Source organism: Podarcis erhardii (assembly GCF_964252035.2).
Source record: "Podarcis erhardii genome assembly, chromosome: 8".
Taxonomy (NCBI): Eukaryota; Metazoa; Chordata; class Lepidosauria; order Squamata; family Lacertidae; genus Podarcis; species Podarcis erhardii.
Genome location: NC_138499.1, coordinates 23,464,413 through 23,486,040, shown reverse-complemented (window position 1 = coordinate 23,486,040; position 21,628 = coordinate 23,464,413). Strand labels below are relative to the sequence as shown.

The following is a 21,628-nucleotide window of genomic DNA, read 5'->3' as shown; positions in this document are numbered from 1 at the left end:
TCAGGTTGGAGCACAATTGTAACTAAAACACAGGTCAATTTTATAAAAAAACCTCAGTTAAAGAGTCCACTGAATTTTAATATTTTTTATGTTTGATGTGTTTTTTATATTTTATTGGAAGCTGTCCAGAATGGCTGCAGCAACCCAGACAGATTGGTGGGGTACAAATAATAAAATTTATTATTATTAGTAGTCGTAATAGTACAGTAGTAGTAGTAGTAACCAGAACAGATAAAACAAGCACAATGAAAACCATAAAGACTACATTTAAGTCACAAAGCAGTCTACAACTTCCAGGCATGAACTGACTTAAATTGATATCCTACAAATTTCTGGGCAAACAAATGGGCTTTTACTTCGTGCTAAAATGAAAGAAAAGTAGGTACCCAACATAGTTCTGAGGGGAGGAGGCTCCACAACCAGGGGGCCATCACTGAGAAGACCTTTTCTTGTATCTCCACATAGAAGATGTATCTTCCAATGGTGAAACTATGAGAAGGACCTCCTCTGAAGACCTTAGGGCTGGTTTTCATAGCCAACTTGAGCCTTCAGTCTGGGTTGGTCAATAAATTACAATATGTGAACAATTGATCTATGAAGACCATGAGGTTTGCGGTTTCACACTTATGTAATTTGTTGCTGGGGAAGGACTGTGTTCTTTATTTGGAAGGGATATGTTCCAAATTAGACATTTATGTGCTTTTCATAACTGAGCCAGGCAATAGCTTTGACTATTGTGATACATGAAGGGGACTTTGAAGTAACTAAGTACAAAAAGTATCGTATGAAGCAAGCCTTAAAAGCATTCTTTTTCGAAAGCATTTTTGGAAGAGGAAAAACACCCGAGCAATTGAACATTGTCTCTTCTCCAGTTGCTGTAGTGAAATAAAGCAAACAGTTGCTCTTGTGGTTTCTTCTAAGGCAATTAAAAGGCGAAGCCAAGTCTCAAGTGGCTTTGGAGAGGCAATATTAAATGCACTGGTGGTTCATTTCACTTCTTAAATGTCAATTTATAAAACATAACAGGATTCCTCCCTCCCTGTGTAACTGTGTTATATAGTTCAACTCAAGCTCTAAGAGCTAGGCTACACTCCTACATACAGTGGTGCCTCGCAAGACGAAAATAATCTGTTCCGCAAGTCTCTTCGTCTAGCGGTTTTTTCGTCTTGCAAAGCAACCCTATTAGTGGCTTAGCGGATTAACGCTATTAGCGGCTTAGCGGCTATTAGAGGCTTAGCGGCTATTAGCGGCTTAGCAGCTTAGAAAAGGGGGGGGGAGCGAGCAAGCCCATAGGGAAATTCGTCTTGCGAAGCGCATTGAAAAACGGAAAACCCTTTCGTCTAGCGGGTTTTTTGTCTTGCGAGGCATTCGTCTTGCGGGGCACCACTGTACTTGGGATTAGGAGTAATGCCCATTGAACTCATGTTTACTTTTCAGCAAACGTGTATATGACTGTACTGTATGGCTCAAACTACACATTACAGGGAAGATCACATTACAGGGAATAGTTCTGCCGATGTTAATGCACACATTGAAAATGCAGTTGCATTTGTTTGGAGGAACAGCTGGTGCAGAAGGATTTTTAACATTTCCCCTCTGTGCATTTCCCTGGCAAATTTGCACCCAACTGCAAGCTGCTGTTTGCCCCAAAATGTTCTCCCAAATTGCAAACATCAGTTTGCAGTGGTGACAATTTTGATCAGGAAAGCCATGTGGTGGGGGTGTCTCATAACTCCTCTCTACTCCAAAACAACCTGGCAGCACCTCGCTGTGCCATTTCGGTTGAAACAAAATCTCCCAGGTAGTAGGGACTTTGGCTCTTTCACACCAGCTAGGGTGTTGCGGTACAGAAAGCAGCAGTGTAAGGCAAGTGCATCCCTACACAAAGTGATACTCCGCAACACCTGCAATGTCTCTTGGAGATTCTAGGGTGGACTGGCAGCTTCCACAGGGAGCAGGCGTCAAACTGCGCTGACCCAACGTACTATCTCTTGCCTGACAGTATGGTTGAGTCAACCATCTTGCTAACAGAATGTGGATTCTCTAACATGTTATCTGAATCCAATCAGTTCCAGAAAAATGCCTGCTTAGGATTCCAGTCGGAGAATCTGCACGGAAAAAATGAAAGCCTCATTTGCTCAGTTTGTTTACACCAGGAATGGTGAACCTGTGGCCTTTCCAGAACCTGTTAGACTCTCACCATCTCTAACCATTAGCTATGTTGGCTGTGACTGATGGGCCTTGAAGTCCACCAATATTTGAAGGGCCATTAGTATCTCACCATTGGCTTACACTGACTGTGCAGCTTCTCCAGTCTTTGAAGTTGAAAATGGGATATTCCAGCCACCATATGGACTCGTTCTGAACTTCTGTCATTCTATCCTCACTGAAAGAAAATGTGAATTTTCAGTAGCAGAAAACAATTGGAAAGGCATCTTGCAAATGATATGTCCTTCTAATCTGTTTGTATTTTACTCTTCATAGCATTGAGATGTGTGACCAACATAATGCCTTCGCCATGTTACTTTTTCTGAGACAGAAGCAAATACATTCTCCTTGCTGCAGCTACCATGTGCATATTAAAGAACCCTAAATTTAGCTTTTGTGCATGATTTGGATTTCTAGATGAACCTGATTTCAACAATAGCTGCCACAGAATTCCACATCTGGAAGAGTTTCAGTATTCAAACTTCACACATCTTCAGATTTTCCTTTTGACATTCAACTTGGAATTTTTGCGGCACACGAAATGGTGATAGATCCGTTGTAAGACAAGATGTCTTACTTCATCAGCAGGTTCAGATCTCCACTCAGCCATAATGACCAAGGGCTAGTCACTTTCAGTCCAACCTTCCACACAGGGATTTTGTGTGGATAAAATGAAAAGAGCAAAAACATATTTGTTCCCTTGGAGAGAAAATGGGATAAAAATGTTATCAAAATAGTAGAAAGGGGATACTTTAAAAACAACAGCAACCTTAACTCTTGCATTAGAAACATTTTGAAATTTAACTCTCGCCTTCAATGCCATTTAAACTGCTCAATTTTGTGACCTTGTCCTCAGAAGGACAAAATCACACCACCCCTGCAAAACTCCACTCAGGGAAGATGTTCACAGATCCGTGAAGGATGGGGAGAAGAAAGTACCATGTAAATCCTCTGCGTAGGACGTGAAAAGTGCCCCGAGATTTCCATTTGTTCCATTCACTATACAAACATTTGTTTTTCTTGCCAGACAAGAAGAAAAAGGAGGAAGAGAGAAAAGAGCCTTGTGCTGCCATCAGTCTTTTGCCTTTGCTTATATTCTGTGCCACTATTTATTTTGCTTCTTTGCCGTGCAAATAACCAACCATCTTCCAGTGGGAGTTAGCCCAGCCCTTTTGTGCCCTGCAGTCATGGCTGTGTCTTTTAAGAGAAAATTGATTCTCTGGAATGCTGTGTGTGCACATACTTATCTGAGCCCTACAGCCCACACCTGCTGAACAGGTAAACCAGATCCTCAGCAAAGGGCCTCAGCAGTGACATTCCAGCTTGGCAAGCTATTACTCTCTAATTGCTACCTGTCAAACAGGTAAACTAAGCTCTTGGGCCAAGTCCAAACAAGGGCATGTTCCCATGAAATCCTAAACCTCCCAACCTTTGACCTCACTGCAGGGCCACATATGAATTTAACCAGGGCTGTTTTTTGGGGTGTGTGTGTTTTTTTAAAGCAACTGCACTCTTGAGTGGTAGCAAGAGAAGGCTGTGGCAAAAATGGAATTGCCCACAATCATTCCTACAGCGAAGCGTGGCATGACCACAGCCTGCCAGAAAGGAGCAGCAGGTTGCTAAGCATGATAATAACAGTCCTCTCTGAAACCAAAGCTCATTGTCTGTATGGCTGCGGCTAGAACGACCAGCATCTGATTCCTCCGTCTGATTCACTGACACTGCGGTGCAAATCTGTCAGGTTTCCTGCGGCTGAACAAGTTCTGCTACAAAGCAGCATTTAGGAAAGGTGGAACAGGCACTTCTTGTTCTTTCCTTTCTTCCAGTTCAGGCTTGTCCGACGGAAAGCAACAGAACAACAGGATTGACTTGCTCAGAAGAAGTGGGTTTCCAAACGGAGACTAACGCAATAGGTGTGCTATTGTGCAGTTGGCTTTCTGTTCCATTTTAAAAACAGGAATGCAATGTGGTACCTGGCAGTTAAGGGGAAGCAAAGTGGGCCCGTTGTATGAAGGTCTGCATACACTTCTGAATGCAGGTGCATCAAAAAATAAGGGCAACAATTCCTTTAGTGTCAAATAAAGCATTACGTATATGAGGTCTAAGTGCAGGCCAGTGGTATTTGTTAAGCAACGAATGAAATACTGGATAGAATGAGACCTAATTGCCACTCTAGCTAGTATTAGTTGCAAGGACTGGCAGTGGTTTTCCAGGGTATCAAACAGGAGTCCTTCTTAGCTCCACTTGGAAAGGCCAGGACTGAACTTGTGACCTACATGCTCTACCACTGGGTTATTGCCCTTCCCCAAATCTGCCTCAATGGGTTTATTTCTTAAACTATGAGTGCAGAACTCTTTAGATCAGGGTTTCCCACACTTGTGACTCCAGCTGTTTTTGGACTACAACTCCCATCATCCCTAGCTAGCAGGGATGATGGGAATTGTAGTCCAAAAACAGCTGTGAGACACAAATGTGGGAAACCCTGCTTTAGCTTGTCTCCTAGCTATTTGAAAACCACTTATCTGTAAGCAGGGGCATACCAAAGAGGTGGCCCCTTCCCTCCTTTCTTAAAAGAAAACTACACACACACACACACACACACACACACACACACACACTGCTTACTGTGGGCCTGGACATACTGCAAAGCACAGTGCTTGTGAGACCAGTCACCCACCATCTTAATTCACTCCAAAGTGTAAATCTGGATCTATAGCTATAAATTAGCATATGCAAATTTTATGCAAATTTGCACCATGGGCCTCTAAGTACCTCACAATGCCACCTGCATGGCTGGGAGAATACTCAATGGCTCTGTGATGTGGGCAGGACTTCAACTGCATGACATTTCCCCATGCAATCAGCATGAGATCTGAAGGAATGGATGCCAATTCCATCAGAGATGCCACGGCCAGGTTAAATCTGCGTGAGTTATTTAAATTGCACCCTAGATGTGCAGGAGCTGCTTGGGCTTAAGGGACCCCTATAATGCTTTAGTTGGGTCCCGTTTTATCCCAATATGAGATCAGTAGAGTGCTTTTTACAAGGTGCAGGAGGACTAAATTAAGACTGTGAAAAGCAGACAAGACTGTAAAACATCAAACGTGATGGAAAGCACCTAATGCTGGCACAATTATGCCTACTCAGGTATTACACAACAACATCTCTTCTATATTTTTTTCACCCTCATTTTACTGAGGATCCAGGTGATTGCTTTGCTTCATTCAAACAAAGAGCACTCTATGACATTTTAGATCATCTTTGCTGACATAGCAATAGCCATACCTAGAGAGGCTGACACATGAATTGTTTCATGCAGAGTTGGGAAAAACAAAGCAAGTTTTTGGATTTTGTATAGTGCTAAGACATGGCTGTACCATCCTTCCTTGATCCACGAATGCTTATGCTGGTATTTGTACATCATGAGAAGACTAAATTAGTCATGTGTTTGTTTAACTGTGTTTATCCAACAGATCTTGAGGCAGTGCAAATAGTCAGATACCACCATCCTTGGATAATCAAGAGTTCGGTTAAATTAGTATTGTTGAAATAGGATCTAAAGGGGCCATGTAGCCTACCTTTTAAAAGGGCAGTTCTTTGTCTGAAGGACTGCCTGGTTCAAGTCTGGTTTAAGAGAACAACAACAAAACCCACAAAGCAGGTACCTTGATGTTGCCCATGAAGTTAGCACCTGAGCAGCAGACTGAGCTGGCAAAGGGATCACCCAGTCGCAATCTTCCTCACTCTTGTGAGAAATATTGTATTTCTATGTAAGTTATAGTAATCTTCTCTAAATTGGCACCTATATATATAAATCAAAATATTTATGCAAATCTGTGTCCTACTCTGTTCTCATTTTGGGGTGATACATTTCCTCTTTTTGTGATGCTTCAGTAGCTACCCTAAGAGGTCATTCTGATAGGGTTTTATATGTGGGTATGGAAATGTAGATGCTCAGCTTTTGCTGAGCAGACAAATGTAGAATTAAGTTGCCTGGATTTCTTCAAATTCCCCATTTCTCCGGGTGAATCCCATAATAAGCCTTGATTTTACAAGCACTACTGGGCATGCTGAAAAGAAGATCTGGCGTGGAGTGTCAGTATGAGGGGTGGGGAACCTGCTGTTCTCTAGATATTCTTGGACAGCAATTCCCATCATCCCTGACCATTAGCCACATTGGCTGAGGTTGGTGAGAGGTGGTGTCCAACAATATCTGGAGGGCCAGAGGTTCCCCACCCAGGCCTACATGGCTGGTGCCATATTTAAAAATTATCATCCCATATCTGCACACTTTTTGCACATCAAAAAGGCATGTCCCCAGGGCACGTCCCCTCAAATACTAGCATGCACAAGGGACTGCCGATCTGATTAAAATGAGAGGGATAGGGAATCCTGAGCTTGCAGATCATTTCTGCAGACCCAATGACCCATTTAAATGAGGCCACACACCAGTTTCCATGTACACTAGAGGTCAATCACTCAAGCGTGAGGGAATACCAGTAATTCTACTGTAGACAGGGGTTCTATTCATATTTAACAAATTTTATATGCTGCCTGATTTTATAAAAACCTCTAAGTGGCTTACAATAATATTAAAATTGTCAATAAAACATTTAAAAGTAATTAAAAGCAAAAGAGATGAAAGCACATAAATATCTGTGTGTCTGGATAGGCTTGCCTAAACAAAAATGTGTTAAGCAGGTGCTGAAAATTATGATTGTATGTTCTTTTCTTATTCTGGATAAAATCCAGTTTCAGATTTAGATTCTTCTGGTGTGTATTATATATTCTACTTCATTCTAAAGCTACAAAACAGGGGGAGAAGGAAGAATTGTTTGGATTTGCAGACAAACAGGCTTCTTTGCTACTGCAGAACATTCCCCATGGTTTTGAAGTTGCAAAATGTCTGTGTAAACATTTAGCACCATATCTAATTATATATAGTTCATTGTTCTGCGACTTGGGCACTGCAACCCACTTTTAATATCCACACAATCACACTATAGTTTTCTGTTGCCAAAATGCATTTGCTTAATTGCTCTTAGCAACGGTAATATTGGATCGCATGGGGCCTCTCTGAGTGTGCTAAGCTTGGTTTAGGTGGGGACTGGGAGAGGTGCAGTCAACTGTCAGCCACTAATTAGTGACTAAGCCCACAGAATGAAATTCCCACACATCAGCAAGGCATCATTTTGTGACTTGCCAATTAGCATCACAACACTTGTTCAGCTACTGATTGGTCAGTTGGTTGATTGTGTGACTGCGGAAATGGGTAAAAGCCCCCCATCCAAACAATGACTATCATCAGTGCAGGTAAGAAAAAAAAAATAATTTTTATTTTTATCATCTACAGTACTGTCTTATTTATTTTATAGTACACTACTTTGATTATTGCTTTCATTTTATGGATCAATGGTCTCGTTAGATAGTAAAGTTCATGTTAAATTGTTTTTAAAAGTCTGGAACAGATTAATCTGTTTTGCTTTACTTTCTATGGTAAAGTACGTCTTGGTTTTGGAACGCTTTGGTTTTGAAACAGACTTCCGGAATGGATTAAGTTTGAGAACCAAGGTACCACTGTAATAACAATAACAATAATAACATTAATAATTTTATTATACCCCAGCCACTCTGGGTGGCTTACAACATATCTAAAAACATAATAAAAACATCAATCCTTCAAATACAATTTCATCTTACAGATTTTCAGAGGAGACTAACAGTAAACATTGCTGTTTCCAGAGTATGCCAATTCCAGAGTATGCCAATGACTTCATTTGCCATACTCAAGTGGTCGCTTGAAGGCAGTAGGAATAATATGCTCCTAAAGTGCATTTGCATAGCATATAAAACAGGGAGCTATGTCTTTAAAACTACTGACACCTCAATATGAAGTACACTTACCTGAGAGGCAGACTTCAGAATTTATCTTCAACAAAAGTAATATAAAAACAGAGGAGAAATTGACTGTCTCTGGATGACAGCCAGAAGGCAATGTTATGTAAATAGTGAAGGAACACATCTTGTTCATGCATGGAAATTCCAAGAAGAGATTGATCCAAGCACAGTTGAAAGTAGAAACAAATATGCACATGTTTTCCACACACACGGCCTTTACAGCGAATGAGGCCATTCACGTTTCCACTTGTCCTGCCCCTTTCCCCTGGGAAAAGCCGCTCTTTACCACTGAATTGGAGTAAACATCAACTGGGTTTTCTACGAATTGATGTTTGTGGGATTTCCAGGAGAAAGCAGTGGGGGAAACAGAAAACCTCTTGGACCTGTGCCTATAAAGCATGGGACAAAAATGAAAACCTATTGATTCCATGCTTTCCAGACACAGGACAAGTGAAGTGTGGACAAGCCTAAAGACACAGCCATGGACAAACACTCTCAACAGACTGCAGTGCAGAACATCCTAATGCTAGATGATGGTGTAATTTGCTAACAGTCTACTATAAGCAGTTCAGCTCTGCCCAACCAACAACAGACACATGGTGCATTTATCACTATGTTTACCAAGGACCCCATGTTCCTACAGTGCGGTCTTATCTACGTCATCTCTCCCAGCATAGCTTCATTTCCCATTTGTATGCCATGCAGGCAGCTTATCTTTCCAGATGGCTGAAACAATATTCAACTGAGGCCAGAGGCACTTTGACTTCTAAACTTAGTGTCAGGCTATTGTTAACTATAGCTGGAAAGCAATTTCCAAGAAAATTATGACCAAGCCCTTTTAAGTGTTGTCTTAAAAAAGAATCAAGCAGTTTTTCTCATCATTTGTCATGTGGTTTGAGCACACCCCCCCCCCTTAATTTTGCCTAAAGGTTTGTGAGTATTTCCCATCGGAAATCATTCCCCTCTTAAAAAGGCGAATAAGAATCTGTATAGTTTACATCAGCTACTCAGGAATCTTTCCCGCTATCACTTTCGAGCTGAGATGGAACTATAGGAATTTTATCTTCTTTTCGTAAACTGCCCTGGAAGCTTTGCTGAAGTCTTATGAATAAATTAAATAAGCCCCCATTATTTAAATAGAAAAATAGGTTTGTATGCAGAAGCTAATATAGCAGGATGCAAATTTAGGCTAGAAACCTTCTAACTGTCCATGTTAATGGAGACTTTTGACATGCGAGTGCTTTCAAACAAAGAACTCCCCCAACTGCATCCCAAAGCTACACAGTTGGTTAGCCTAACCTTCTCCAAACGATTACTGTGAAGATGAAGTTTGGGGGCAGGTGAGTTAAGAAACCCATGTGTAACCTTTAAGCTCTATGGCAAAAGAGCGAGATGGAAATGAAGTAAATAATAAAAAAAGAAGATGCAAGCTTGAATCACCACAAACGCTCTTGGCCACTGCAAATATTACCCACACAGACACAAATAAAGAACCGAACAATTCATGAAACACCTGGCAATGTTGTAAGCTCAAAGCTGGACCAGTATGCTTCTTTGTCTGTTATCTGACTAGAGAAAATAATTCTAAAACTCATGGGTATGACATACTTGACAGCAGACAAATTATGTCTTGCCAGTAAGGCATCATGCTTGCTGTCTCACACATGGGCTGTTGCAGTGGCAAACAAGTTTTGCCAAATTTGTACAACTTGCAGCAGCTCATTCCAGATTGAAAGGCTATTGAAATCAATGTGGTGCACAGATTTATATGCACATCAACTGCATTATGAGACTTGAAGCATTAAGACCTCGCCCACATACCTTCTGTCCTAGTCAGTGTGACTGTAAGGCATTCAAATTCGTGGTGCTGGGATTGCTCCCCTACTTAACTAAATGTGATGGATGGGAGTACTAGGACTATCTAGATTAGGCAGTTCTCTGGCAGGATCCAGCAAATACAGTGGTACCTTGGGTTAAGAATTTAATTCGTTCTGGAGATCTGTTCTTAACCTGAAACTGTTCTTAACCTGAGGCACCACTTTAGCTAATGGGGCCTCCTGCTGCCACCGTGCTGCTGCTGCACGATTCCTGTTCTCATCCTGAAGCAAAGTTCTTAACCCAAGGTAATATTTCTGGGTTAGCGGAGTCTGTAACCTGAAGCATATGTAACCCAAGGTACCACTGTAACTGGCTGCCCTGGTATATTTAGGGGCCTTCTACTGGCTGGTGGCCTGTCAACAGGCTGTGCTGTTGGTGGTTGCAGTGGGGGTGTCTACAGCAGAAGAAACTTCTGCTGCATCTTAGTACCCTCCAGCAGTGTAGACTGGGGGTTAGGATCGCTTTGCCCACCTGTTTAATTAAGTAGACTAAAAACATATGTGTAGAATATCTGTAGGTTAGAAATGTATCAAACTAATTTTATGTGTTGGAGAAACAAAGCATTTACATGAACCAAGCAAGAAATCCTGGGAAATTAAAACGTATAATAGAACGTAGAGGCAGAAGAATTGTGGAAAGTGTAAACATAAGCATGTTTATTCTGAGGTGTTTGCTTTCTTTACTGGAATAAGGAAGCAAATCCTTCAATAGCGTCATTGTTTATTGACAAAGCATTTAAAGGATTTACTCAGTTAAAAAAGAAGAAGCTTGAAAAATTCAGATTGTGTCGAGAGTGCAGTTAAAGAGCATCCACCATGGTGTCTGTTGGTTCTGGGGGAGGGAGATGGGAGGGACGGTCTGACTAGAGGAGGCCTGATGCTTTCTATGCCTTCCTCCCTTTTAGCATATTTTTTAGCATGATTTTTTTTTTTAGCCTTCCTGATACCTCGGCTCATATCTATGACCAAAATGCATTTCCACTTTTTAGTCTTCACATTCTATATACAGCTGCTTTCATTAAATAAATGCAGGTAGCAATTTGCCATAAAGGGCAATCTTTAAAGCTAATGCTTATATATTCTACTTCTTACACTGAGAAAGCCAATTTCATCCAATATAAAAGCAGAAGAAACCAACAATAATGGTAGTGTTTCCACTGTAATAGAGTGGTTCTTCCTGAACTAAAAAAAATATTGGCTACGTTCCCTTGATACTTGACTGTATTTGATTAGGCATATGGGGACAACAAAAGTCAACAGAGCAACACTGTAGTCATAAATCCATTTACTAGGAAATGCTCAATGGGGTTTTATTTCTGTGTAAACATTTTAGGATGAGACAGAAAGTCAGTAATATCTAAACCAATTATGTAAATATGCTTTGATCAAATCCTAAAATGTGACATTTTGCCCTTCCCCAAGTCAGAAGCAGCTACATAATTCTCCCATCCCCCAGGTTTATTTATGAGTGCCACAAGGCCTGAAAGCAGGAGTTACCAAGGATCATATGACTGGAGAAACTAAGTCAAGCTTACATAGAATCATAGGATTGGAAGGGACTCAGAGGGTCATCTAGTCCAACTCCCTGCAATGCATCTGAGAAAGAAAGAAAGAAAGAAAGAGAGAGAGAGAGAGAGAGAGAGAGAGCGCCCTTCTTGGACATAATGAGTCACAGAAGTCCCTAATAATAAAGAAAGACGGTTGCTAAGTTTTAAGATGTAGGAAGGATTAACAGTAAGTGCTACCTGTTGCAAAATTAGCAGCTGGCTTTGTGTCTGGTGCTCCTAACTGAAATCTGGCACAAAAGCTATCATACGTGCAAACACATGATAAGCCTCCCCCAGCACTAAGACAATGCAACATCAAACATCTGCTCTTTTGCATTGAACTTGTTAACAGCATTGCTTTGATACAAGCACAAGCCATTAGCACCTGTTATCCCATAGATTTGTTTTAGCAGTTTTCATAACACATAATTTTAGGTGCTTATAATTATAAGTATAATCTGTAACCTTAGTTAAACCTCATTTGAATACCTGATTCTCTGTCCTCAACTGGCAAGTCCAAACAATACCATTACTAAATGGAGCAAAATATGCACACATAAAGTAGGCTGATGTGTAAAGACAGTTGCCTTTTAACTTGTTTCCTTTCAACAAAGCAATGTGACAGCAGCTACAGATGTTTGATGAAGAAGCTAGCCAAAGTGAAAGTATGAGAAATGATTGTGAACCAGAAGAGTAAATAAAATTTGTGCAACCTGTTCCTAAGCAAGTCCTGCTCTCTTTATTGGTGCTTACTCCCACCTGAAGCATGCACAGGACTGCAGACTTACTCTACTAGTTTGATCTCTTGCAGCACTCACTCCGGTGAGAAAATGTTTACTTTACTGAGCAGCAGGTTCAGTGGCAGATAATAAAAAAAAGTTACAGGGATGTGGTAGACTTCTGGAAAGGAAAGTTGCACTGTACAGCTTTTCTTGATTTACAACTTGAAGCATGAATCAACAAGTATTTAAAGTCAAGCAGCAGATGGAACCTAAATTTCAATGGGACTTTCATCCACATGTGTTTAAGATTAGGGTGTTAGGCTGTGATCCTAAACTCACATTATTTGGAAACATGTTTTACTGAATTCAACAGATCTCACTTCCAAATAAAACATGTTTGGAATTAAAGTTTAATTTTATTTAAAAACACATTAACATTTGCTAGACCAGGCCAAAAAGCCACCCAAATTAGTACCATGAATGGGAGCCAATGCTAGTCCTGGTCACAGTAGACGCATTGAAGTTAATGGGCATGAGTTAGGTTTACCAATTTCAATTGGTCTACTTTGAGTAGGATTAGCATGCAATCCTTTGTCCCCATTTGTTTGGCCCCAGTGTTTGGTACTCAGAAGTAAACTGTGTCTATAAACTGAAGTTCCACTAGTTTCTATTTAACCCCCAAATTACAAGGCTATTCCCACTATGTTGTCTAATCCTTTTTTAAAAAAAAAAATCCAACCAGTGACCACTAGCACATTTTTGGGTGGTAAATTTCATAAATACTTCTGCTTTGCTAGCCGGACCATAAAAGTTAACAGTCCACATTTTTACAAGCCCACCTAATAAAGAATACCTGTTTGTGTCATTTGTGGCACATCAGCAAACAGTCTGGAACAAAACCCTCTTTCTCATTAAGTTTATAATGCCTTCCCTATCTTGGTTGCCTATCTTTATGCACCACAGATCAGTGAGCTAGTTAGTGACTATTTACAATAAATGCACCCTAAACCTATCCATGTTTTCCTGAAAGGCAAGTCTCACTGCATTCAAATTGGCTTAATCCCAAATAAGCAGGCACAGAATTGCAGGCTGAATTGCTGACTGCCAAGCCTCTGCCTGAAGAGAAGGCTGATATAGCCAGAACAAAATTGCCTCTCTTGGAGAAAAAAAAATGTGGGGGAACTCTGTATTTCATTGGCAAGTCATGAAAACATTTACAAATAAGAGATGCGCATTTAGTGAATACTCTTGAAGGCAGACAGGTGCAGAGTAAGAATCAAAACCCTTGGGGAGTGGGCATTTTCCTTCATATGTCAACACTACCTTTAAAGTTGTGTTGTGCATTGATTTTCACTTATTGTCTGCCACACTGGAAGCTTGTTGTCCGGCAGTAAGGCAGGATATAGATGTTTCAAATAATATTTCAGCCACATATCCATAACCTCGGAGCTTAGTGAGTACCAACTAAAACGTTACTGAAATTGCGAGAGGAAGAGAGAGAGATGCAATAAATTCAATTCTCTCTTAGCCTGGGAGAAACTCAAGAATAGGGGGAAATGAGATTGGCTTCCTTTTCTCTTCCCTGGCTTTAGCAGCCCAAAGCATGCCACTCCATACAAAATGAGATTTAGAGCTGAGCAGAAGTATTCATTGGAGCCTTTTATGGCCCTGGGCAGGCCTGCAAATCTAAGTCCCAAATTACAAGGAAGTAACGACTTGTGGAAGAAAGGCGCTTTAGGCCCGGCTGTTTCTGTCCCACAACCCCTCTTGCATAGGTCCATAAGCGAGATGGTGGTCAGCTGCGGTCTTCTCGGTAGATTCCACGTTGGTCGGCAATTTTCCTCCCTCCCCGTGGCTGGGCGAGGGTGGCGGAGGCGGCTGCTGGGCTCCGAGAAAACGGGCCCAAGCCAAGGCAGAGTTCGCGAGGGCCTCTAAGCCCCGCTCTTTGCCTCACGCTCACGAGGGCTTTCTTCGCACAGGTATCTCAAAGGCGCCCTTGCGCCCCTTTATTCCCCTCCCACCGCCACCACGGCCTCCCCTCGAGCGTCGTCAAGCACCCAGCGCGGCCCCGAGAGCCTTCTCCAGCCGGCCAGGCCTCGCGTGCCCCGGCATGGCTCCCGCACGCAGCCCGCCTCTGAGCCTGCAGCTAGCGCTCTCCCTCAACCATTCCGGCGCCGCTTTCCCAACGAGGCGGCTTCGCTCGGCGTTCTAAGCGAAGGGCCTTACCTGAGCGCGCCTCTTCCAATGGCTGCTCACCTGAGGCCCCGCTCGGCCCAATCAGCTCGCAGCTCGTCCCTCTTGCCTTGTATCCTTCAGTGAAAGAATCCAAGTCCTCTTGGGAAAGTTTACCTGTAGGCGCCTTTGGGTTTTTGTTGCTTCCCGGCGCGGTGCCCTAAACGGCAGAGGGAGGGCGGGCGGGCAGGCAGGCGAGCCTAGCCAGTCTCCTTTTCACATGCGAGGGGCGGGCAGAAGGGGGCTTTACCTGTCCCACTCCTACCTCCGCGGCTGGCTGAGGGAGAAGTAAGAGGGGGGGAAGAAAAGCAGAATTACCAGTAGCTCTGGTTCTGCCGTCCCGGGCGCTCGCTTGCTCTCTCTCGCTCGCTCGCTCACGCGCGCACACACACACCTTTACCTGCACAGACTTGAAAGTCCAGTTTCACCAGAGAGACTGAGGCATCTGGAAAAGGGGAGAGAGTTCATTGGATCAAACATGTCACAAGAGACGGACAAGTAAGTGATCACAGCCAGCTTGCTACTTTTGCTGCTCCTGAACGGATCAACTGGTTGGTTGTGTTTTCTTTTTTTAACCCCCCCTTAAAAAGAAAGGGGAAGGAGAAAAAAAAAAAGCAATCTCGGTGGTGGACCTACTGGGATTACATTTCCTCTTTTATACAAGGCATTGTATAAATTGCACCCACAGGAGAACTGCTGGATTTCACCTTGCTTTCCCCATTCCTTTTCCAATCTTTTTTATTTATTGATTGTTGTTCGTTCTGAACTCCCAATGTCCCTTCACAAACTTTTGGGAGAACTTTGCTGCTGCTTTTTGCAATTTCTTCCCTTTCCTTCAGGGCCTAGAGATGAAAAGTGATTCTTGGCTTTTGTGTGTGAATGCAACAAAAGAGCTTTTATATACCGGATCAGAAACACGGCCATCTTCTTCCCCTTCTCTTGGCACTTCTGTACCTGTGTTGTGGGACAGAAAGAAGTAGAAGATGGAGCTCATTGAAATCATTTTATTCCAAGCCACTCTTTTTCTTGGGTGTGTGTGTGTGAAAATATCATAAAATAACTGCATTGTCGAAGGGTGCATAGGAAAAATGACCGTGTGTCTTGTTCTCCCATACGCAGTAAGAGGAAGTGATTTCATGCAAAAGTTTTGTCTCCGTTTTTCAACAGATTGCTTGTCATTAAAAAAAGGGGAAAAATCCCAATCAGCATGACATTGAGGGTTTCTACACCAGATGAAAACTTCTGTAAAGTTCTCTTCCTTAAAAGCCAGCACACTTGTGATTCGTACATAGTGGGTCTTGATTAAAGAAGTTGGAATGGTTAGGGAAATCATAAGATAAGGACACCTTGAAATAAGCATGGCAGCCTAGTGCTTAAGGAAGTTTAAAACAAATCCAAGTAGCGTTAGCATAAAAGCTTCCTTGAACTTTAACATAGCAACTGTGAAGGACATCATGATCCTGGGACTAGTGTGTGCATGTGTGTGTGTACACACTGTAGATTGGCTTCATCTAGTTACTTCTCCTTTAGCCTCTTGCCTGTTCCTGCTTACCTGCATGTGCAAAGTGAGGAAAGATAGGAAGTTTTTCATAGGCCGCTTCTCCTCCTCCACCCCAATTGTATTATTTTTCCTTTTCAGCGGACATTGCTGGCTCCTTTCTTACTGGTGACTTCAGATCAGATCATGCTCTTGATGCAAAGGAGAGGCCAGCACCTTGCAGTGGGCTGGAACTTAAGATCTGGAGTAGTATAGATATATATTTACCTTGAATTGTTCTTCTGAGCTTGTTCACCTCCCTGCTACACACACACATGTACAGTGGGAAGAAAGTCCCTCACTGGAGCTGTGGCCTAGGCTGACCTACAACACACATCTGGAAAGAGGGAGGAAGAAAAGAGGGAGGGTGTTATTAAGCAAAGTGGTGGTTCTGACCACAGACAGAGGGTGCGGTATCTGACAAATCTCTAACATGAGGAGGTTGTTAGGTTGGGGGAGACTGGCTGGGTTGAGAGCCGAGGCACATGAAGTTTTGTAACAAGAAAATAACTGTATTGTACCCCCTCTGCCCAATGTTTGTGTTGGGGAATTTACTTGTGTATGGTCAAAGTTTCAAAATAAATTGGTGTATTACGACCACTCAACTGCATTTTGTTGCACTGTCAGTTTTTAAAGAACTCCATAAGAAGGTTGTTCAAGTGTGCATTTCAATACATGGTACCGACTAAATTGTGTTAGAGATTGTGAGCTGAAAGGTGATGGTAATTTTGGTTTCATAATACAGAATGAAGAGGTATACAGTTTCATCACCCCTTGGGACAACTGGAAGTTGATGGTTTTTGTCTGTGGTACTTTTGTGTTACAAAATAAGCTGTGTCCCTTACGTTCTGGTATGAGGGACAATAATTTAAAATAAGGATTTTGATCAGTATCTGGAACGTGCATATCTGAAATGTGCTCAAATGTGAGTCAGTCAAAATGTATTGAGAGTTTTGAACATTCTACTCTTTTTGGTAGAAGGAAAGAAACAGGTGTAGGCTGGTTTGTTTTTTGAAATACAGTATAGTGCATTTCACCCTCTGTGACTATGGCTATGGAGATTAATATATTCATGATACACATTTTGGTCTAGTGCCAAAACTTAATTTGTGTAGCATTTAGGCTGCATTATCCTTGATTACTTAACTTGGTACTATAACCCACTGCGTTTGTGGGACTTTCTGGATAATTGTGCACAGGATTGGTCTGCCAGACATATATTACCATTAAGGAGTTGTCATTTACTTGATGTAAGAATTGATACAAAGATTTGAATACTTCTTTATTAGAGAAATGTTGTTGTTTTTTTAACTTCATGAAGGTGCTAAATGTTTTCAGTTAGGCCATCAAGTATTTATAATTATTTGCATGTGCGGTAAGACACATAGAATTCTTTACATATTACTATACTGAAAAAAGTGGTAAAAATAAAAATCTCACGTGATGATTTTTACATCACTATGCTCACTGTCACCTATTCCAGGTTGGTTGTACCAGTAGAGATTCTTAGTCTTTGTATGATGGATACCACATTTTCTTCCATCATCTTATTCACTGGAAGCATCTTGAAAGGCTTCTGAATTAAACATCAGCTTCTTTTGCACTCTGGTACAGCTACATTGAACTTGTAAGGATGCAGGGAAATGAAGTTAGGTAGAGTATAGACATTGCTATGTCCGCACTCACAGCAGATCTTGAAGCCATATGTCAAGGCACAACTATTTAAGCGGTGGATTCATGGCTGTAGCCAGGAGTTTTGTTGGGGGGCAGGCTTTTGTTGGGGGGGGCAGAACCTCATATTTGTATTGATTTGTATTGATTTTGATTGATTTAGGGAGCAGCTGCCTCCCTGCCCTCCCTTGGCTATGCCTATGGGTGGATTGGATGGGGGGGGGGAATTTAGTTCAATTATCATATGTATTTGTCTCTTGAAAAGGTCTTCAGAATTTGCTTGTTAATTCTCTTGTCTTATGCACTACTTGAAAAGCCACAGTCTAAGAATATAATATGCATTATTTTGTGATATCTTTCAAAGTGATTGCACTCATTAGTTTTGTGAAAGCTATTTTTTCTGCACTGCTCCCCCCCCCCATGATGTTTATTGGCCTTTTTTCACCTCTTGGAAAATATACAGAAAGAACCGCTAGAGAGCTGAGGAACAGAGGGATGAGAACAAAGGCTGATTTACACAACTCTTTTCATGTAGATAGGCTGCTTGAGTGGATCATTCAACCTGACTGCATGAAGAGGTGGCTTTCTGATGTCACTGTCCAGTTTGCCCATCCCTACACTGTGATGCAAGGTAAAGGTGTATAAACCTTACTGAGTGCTGATGAGTGAATGCCAGTTGTTACTGGACAATTTCACCACATGGGTTGAATACCATCAAATACATTTAGGTGTGCATTGAGTTGCAATGGCATTGCCAATTTGTTTTTTAGGGAAAGCTTCAAACCTTAACACCTGCATGACAGGTGAATTTCCCATTGCTGCATCAAAGGGGCTACCTATGTTAGTCTGTTGTAGCAAAAAACCTACAAGGAATACTGTGGCACTTTAAGGTACATGTCAGATTTATTTTAAAGTTTTGAATGTTCTGCAGGGCATCTGCATGTGCTTTACATCCGTATGCTGGTAGAAGCTTCGCTTGCTGAATTTCTGCTTCTCCTACCGCTGTGAAAGGCAAAGAGCCCTGCCAGAAAAAAATAAATTGTACAAATTGGCCCTAAGTGACAATCTGAGAAGATGGGTTCGTCATCATTCTTGTTCTGAGTAGACTGTGAGAATGGAAGAGAATGGATATATTCAATAGAAAGATAACGTAATCAACATATTTTGGCAAAGGTTGCAGGACAAGGAAGTAGGTATCTTTCATCCTGAACATGGACAGATCCTGCAGCTGTAGAAAAGAGTGGTGGAAATGATCAGTGTGCTGGCACAACTCTCCTATAAGGAAGGGTTGCAAGATTTGGGGGTCAGTAGTTTAGAAAAACGGTGGGGGGATGACGACTAAGGTGTATACAGTGCTGTTTTTTTCTAGAAAAAGAGGCCCCGGAACTCAACATGAACGCCTCCATTGTTCGCTTTGGATGGCAAGGGCACCCACCTGAGAGGTGCCGGAACTGAGTTCTGGTGAGTTCCGGCTGAAAAAAAGCCCCGTTGGAATCCCTTCTCAAAACCCACCTTTTCCACAAAGCTTTTGGCATAATCCCATAATGCCCGTGTAACTAAATCTCGTCACATGCAGCTGAAGCAACTGCATACTCCTTTGCCCTCCTCTGTTGATTTCTCTGTGTTGAATTTTCGATTGTGAGCTCCTTGGGGCAGGGACCTGCTCTCATGCTTTGCAAAGCACCATGTGCAATATGAACGTCATTATTTTTATAGGCGAGCATGGCATGGTTGTATATAGGGTATAGTGGAAACCATTACATTGTGTTAGGACCTGAGGGGTGCACATTTTGTACCATGCAGTTGTGATATCCTGGACAGAGGGGCAATCATCTCAAGAAGGGGTTTCATTTATTTGGGGTTGGGAGCAGGGCCAGCCTGCCCATGAGGCAAGGTGAAGGGTCCCACCAGAGCAGCAGTTCCTGATGTCGAACCTTCTTACCCCCTTGTTCCTGGTGCAGATCTTCCCTGACCCCTTTTTAGCTGACGGGTAGCTATTTGGGGGTCTGTGTCAGGTGCCAAGATGTCTTTGGCCAATCCGGGGTGGGAGGAGTATTGTTTGTTAAAAGACAGCTTGAAGGTATATAAGATAAGACTGGCTAGAGGTTTCTGAATTTGCGTCTCCTAGTGGCTTGATTGTTTTGAACTGAAAGCCAAATTAAAAGTAGGAAAGTCAATAGAATTTGGTGACCTCATGGATGAAAAGCATGAAAGAAAAACAGAATGAGGGCGGGTCTGTAATGGGCTCTTATACTGACTTGTTTGCTCTTAAATCAGCATAAGGATGGAAGCCTTTGTGCAGCATTTTCTCCTTTCTGGATTTGCTTTTTCCCCTTCTTCTGTACTTCATTCCACAAGTTTGCAATCACAGTCAATGTCTCTTTAAAACTTGCACAGTTGAAGTAAGCAAACTTTTAAAGAAATTAGAAGTTAAGCGTGTACTTAATTCTCTTCCATTGAATGAGATTTACAAGTGCTTAACTTTAGCGGCACCGTGCCCAAATTCATGTCCAGATTTTGATCCAATAGATCACACTTGCTCTCTTGATATGTGCAAGGGAGTAGAAGACTGTGCTGGAATTTTAATTCACGTGGAATTACTGCGGTGGGGGGAAGAATCCAATACCAGAAGCTAGTGGGAATTGAATATCCTGCTTGGGAATCTTTGCTGCAAGGCTACCACGGTTTTCCAAATCAGTTTGAATGTTTCCATAATACTGTAATAGTAATTCCTCCATGAGAATTATTTTTTAAATTCTCCCATGAAGGGAAATGTTATGTACATTTGAACTGCCCTTGAGAGAGATAAATAAATAAATACATACTGCAGGGGAGCAACTATAGTGCTATGTGGTATATATGTTTAATTACCTCTAAGTGGGAAAAACTGGGATAGGTTTGGTGCTGTGGTGTGCTTCCATGTAGAGGAAAATATTTTGTGTCTTGTTGGTAACCGTGTTGTTATAATGTATCATGCACAAAACATATCTTTGTTTTCATCCAAATAATAGCATTTTCTTTATAGCGTTTATTTGGGGTGGGGAAGGAGTGGAATCCTGAATGTTTAAAGAGAGAGAGTAGTAGCTTACCGTCATGTCAGTTCACGTCCGTTTAATTGAGGTTGTCTTTGTATATTATGAAATACTCCAGGCGTCAGTGTTGATGGTTGAGGGCAGTAGGAAACAGACTGGAAGACATGAATGCAGGATAAAAAAAAGAGCCCAGCACTGAGGTCAGAAAAAGGTTTTGCAGAGCGAGATTTAGATCAGCATTTCAAAATGTTATACTCTCTTTCATGTAATATTTTGAAAAGTTCAAACAGCAAAAATTGTATATACCTCCTGTGTTCTAGGGCAAATAAAGGTAGTATTTTGCAGATATTTGGAAACTTCTTACAGCTTTTGCAGGGAACTTAACACTGAAATTTCAATATGGGGAGACCTGTGGAGGAAGGGCAGGGTCATGGAAGAAGGAATCTGCTATAGAAGTATATGTGTTTCTTTCTGTTACCTCTGCTTGCATGCCCTCCAATATTTATCTGATGAAAATAGGGACATCCTATTCAACAACAACAACAACAACAACAACAATAATAATAATTTTTCTGTTTATACCCCACCCATCCGACTGGGTTGCCGCAGCCACTCTGGACGGCTTCCAACATATACAAAAACATTAAACATTTTTTAAAAAACCTTCCCGATACAGGGCTGCCTTCAGATGGCTTAGGGGTCGGAAAACTCCATGCACTCCAACATTTCTCTGATGAAACATTTATCCAATGATCATTTCTCTGATGAAAATAGGGATGTCCTAAGGAAAACTGGGACTTTCTGGGATCAAATCAGAAACTGGGATGGCTTCTGTAAATCTGGGACTGTCCCTGGAAAACAGGGACACGATATCTTCAGACACGCTTACTAGGTAGTTGGCCCC

At 41.8% G+C, this 21,628-nt stretch overlaps 1 protein-coding gene and 1 long non-coding RNA gene across 4 annotated transcripts in view; one reads left to right on the top strand and one right to left on the bottom strand.

Moving 5' to 3' along the window:
- Positions 1-5: 5 nt before the first annotated feature.
- On the bottom strand, positions 6-14,611 carry LOC309349077. 2 transcript variants are annotated; one of them, XR_014159671.1, is made up of 3 exons: positions 14,479-14,611; positions 1,385-2,386; positions 6-1,093 (listed from the first exon to the last, which is right to left on the bottom strand). It is a non-coding gene; the product is annotated as an uncharacterized lncRNA (long non-coding RNA). The 2 variants fall into 2 exon arrangements; XR_014159672.1 differs by lacking the exon at positions 14,479-14,611 and adding an exon at positions 5,874-6,004 and having other exon boundaries at positions 169-1,093.
- Positions 14,612-14,815: 204 nt separating this feature from the next.
- GRHL2 (grainyhead like transcription factor 2) overlaps positions 14,816-21,628 on the top strand; it is a 74,094-nt gene continuing 67,281 nt past the window's right edge. The window contains exon 1 of one of the 2 annotated variants that reach the window (XM_081874327.1): positions 14,816-14,982. In XM_081874327.1, coding sequence (XP_081730453.1) covers positions 14,963-14,982 — 20 coding nt within the window. In that variant the 5' untranslated portion in view covers positions 14,816-14,962. The remainder of the gene's footprint in view (positions 14,983-21,628) is intronic. The other variant, XM_081874326.1, reaches the window with a different exon arrangement.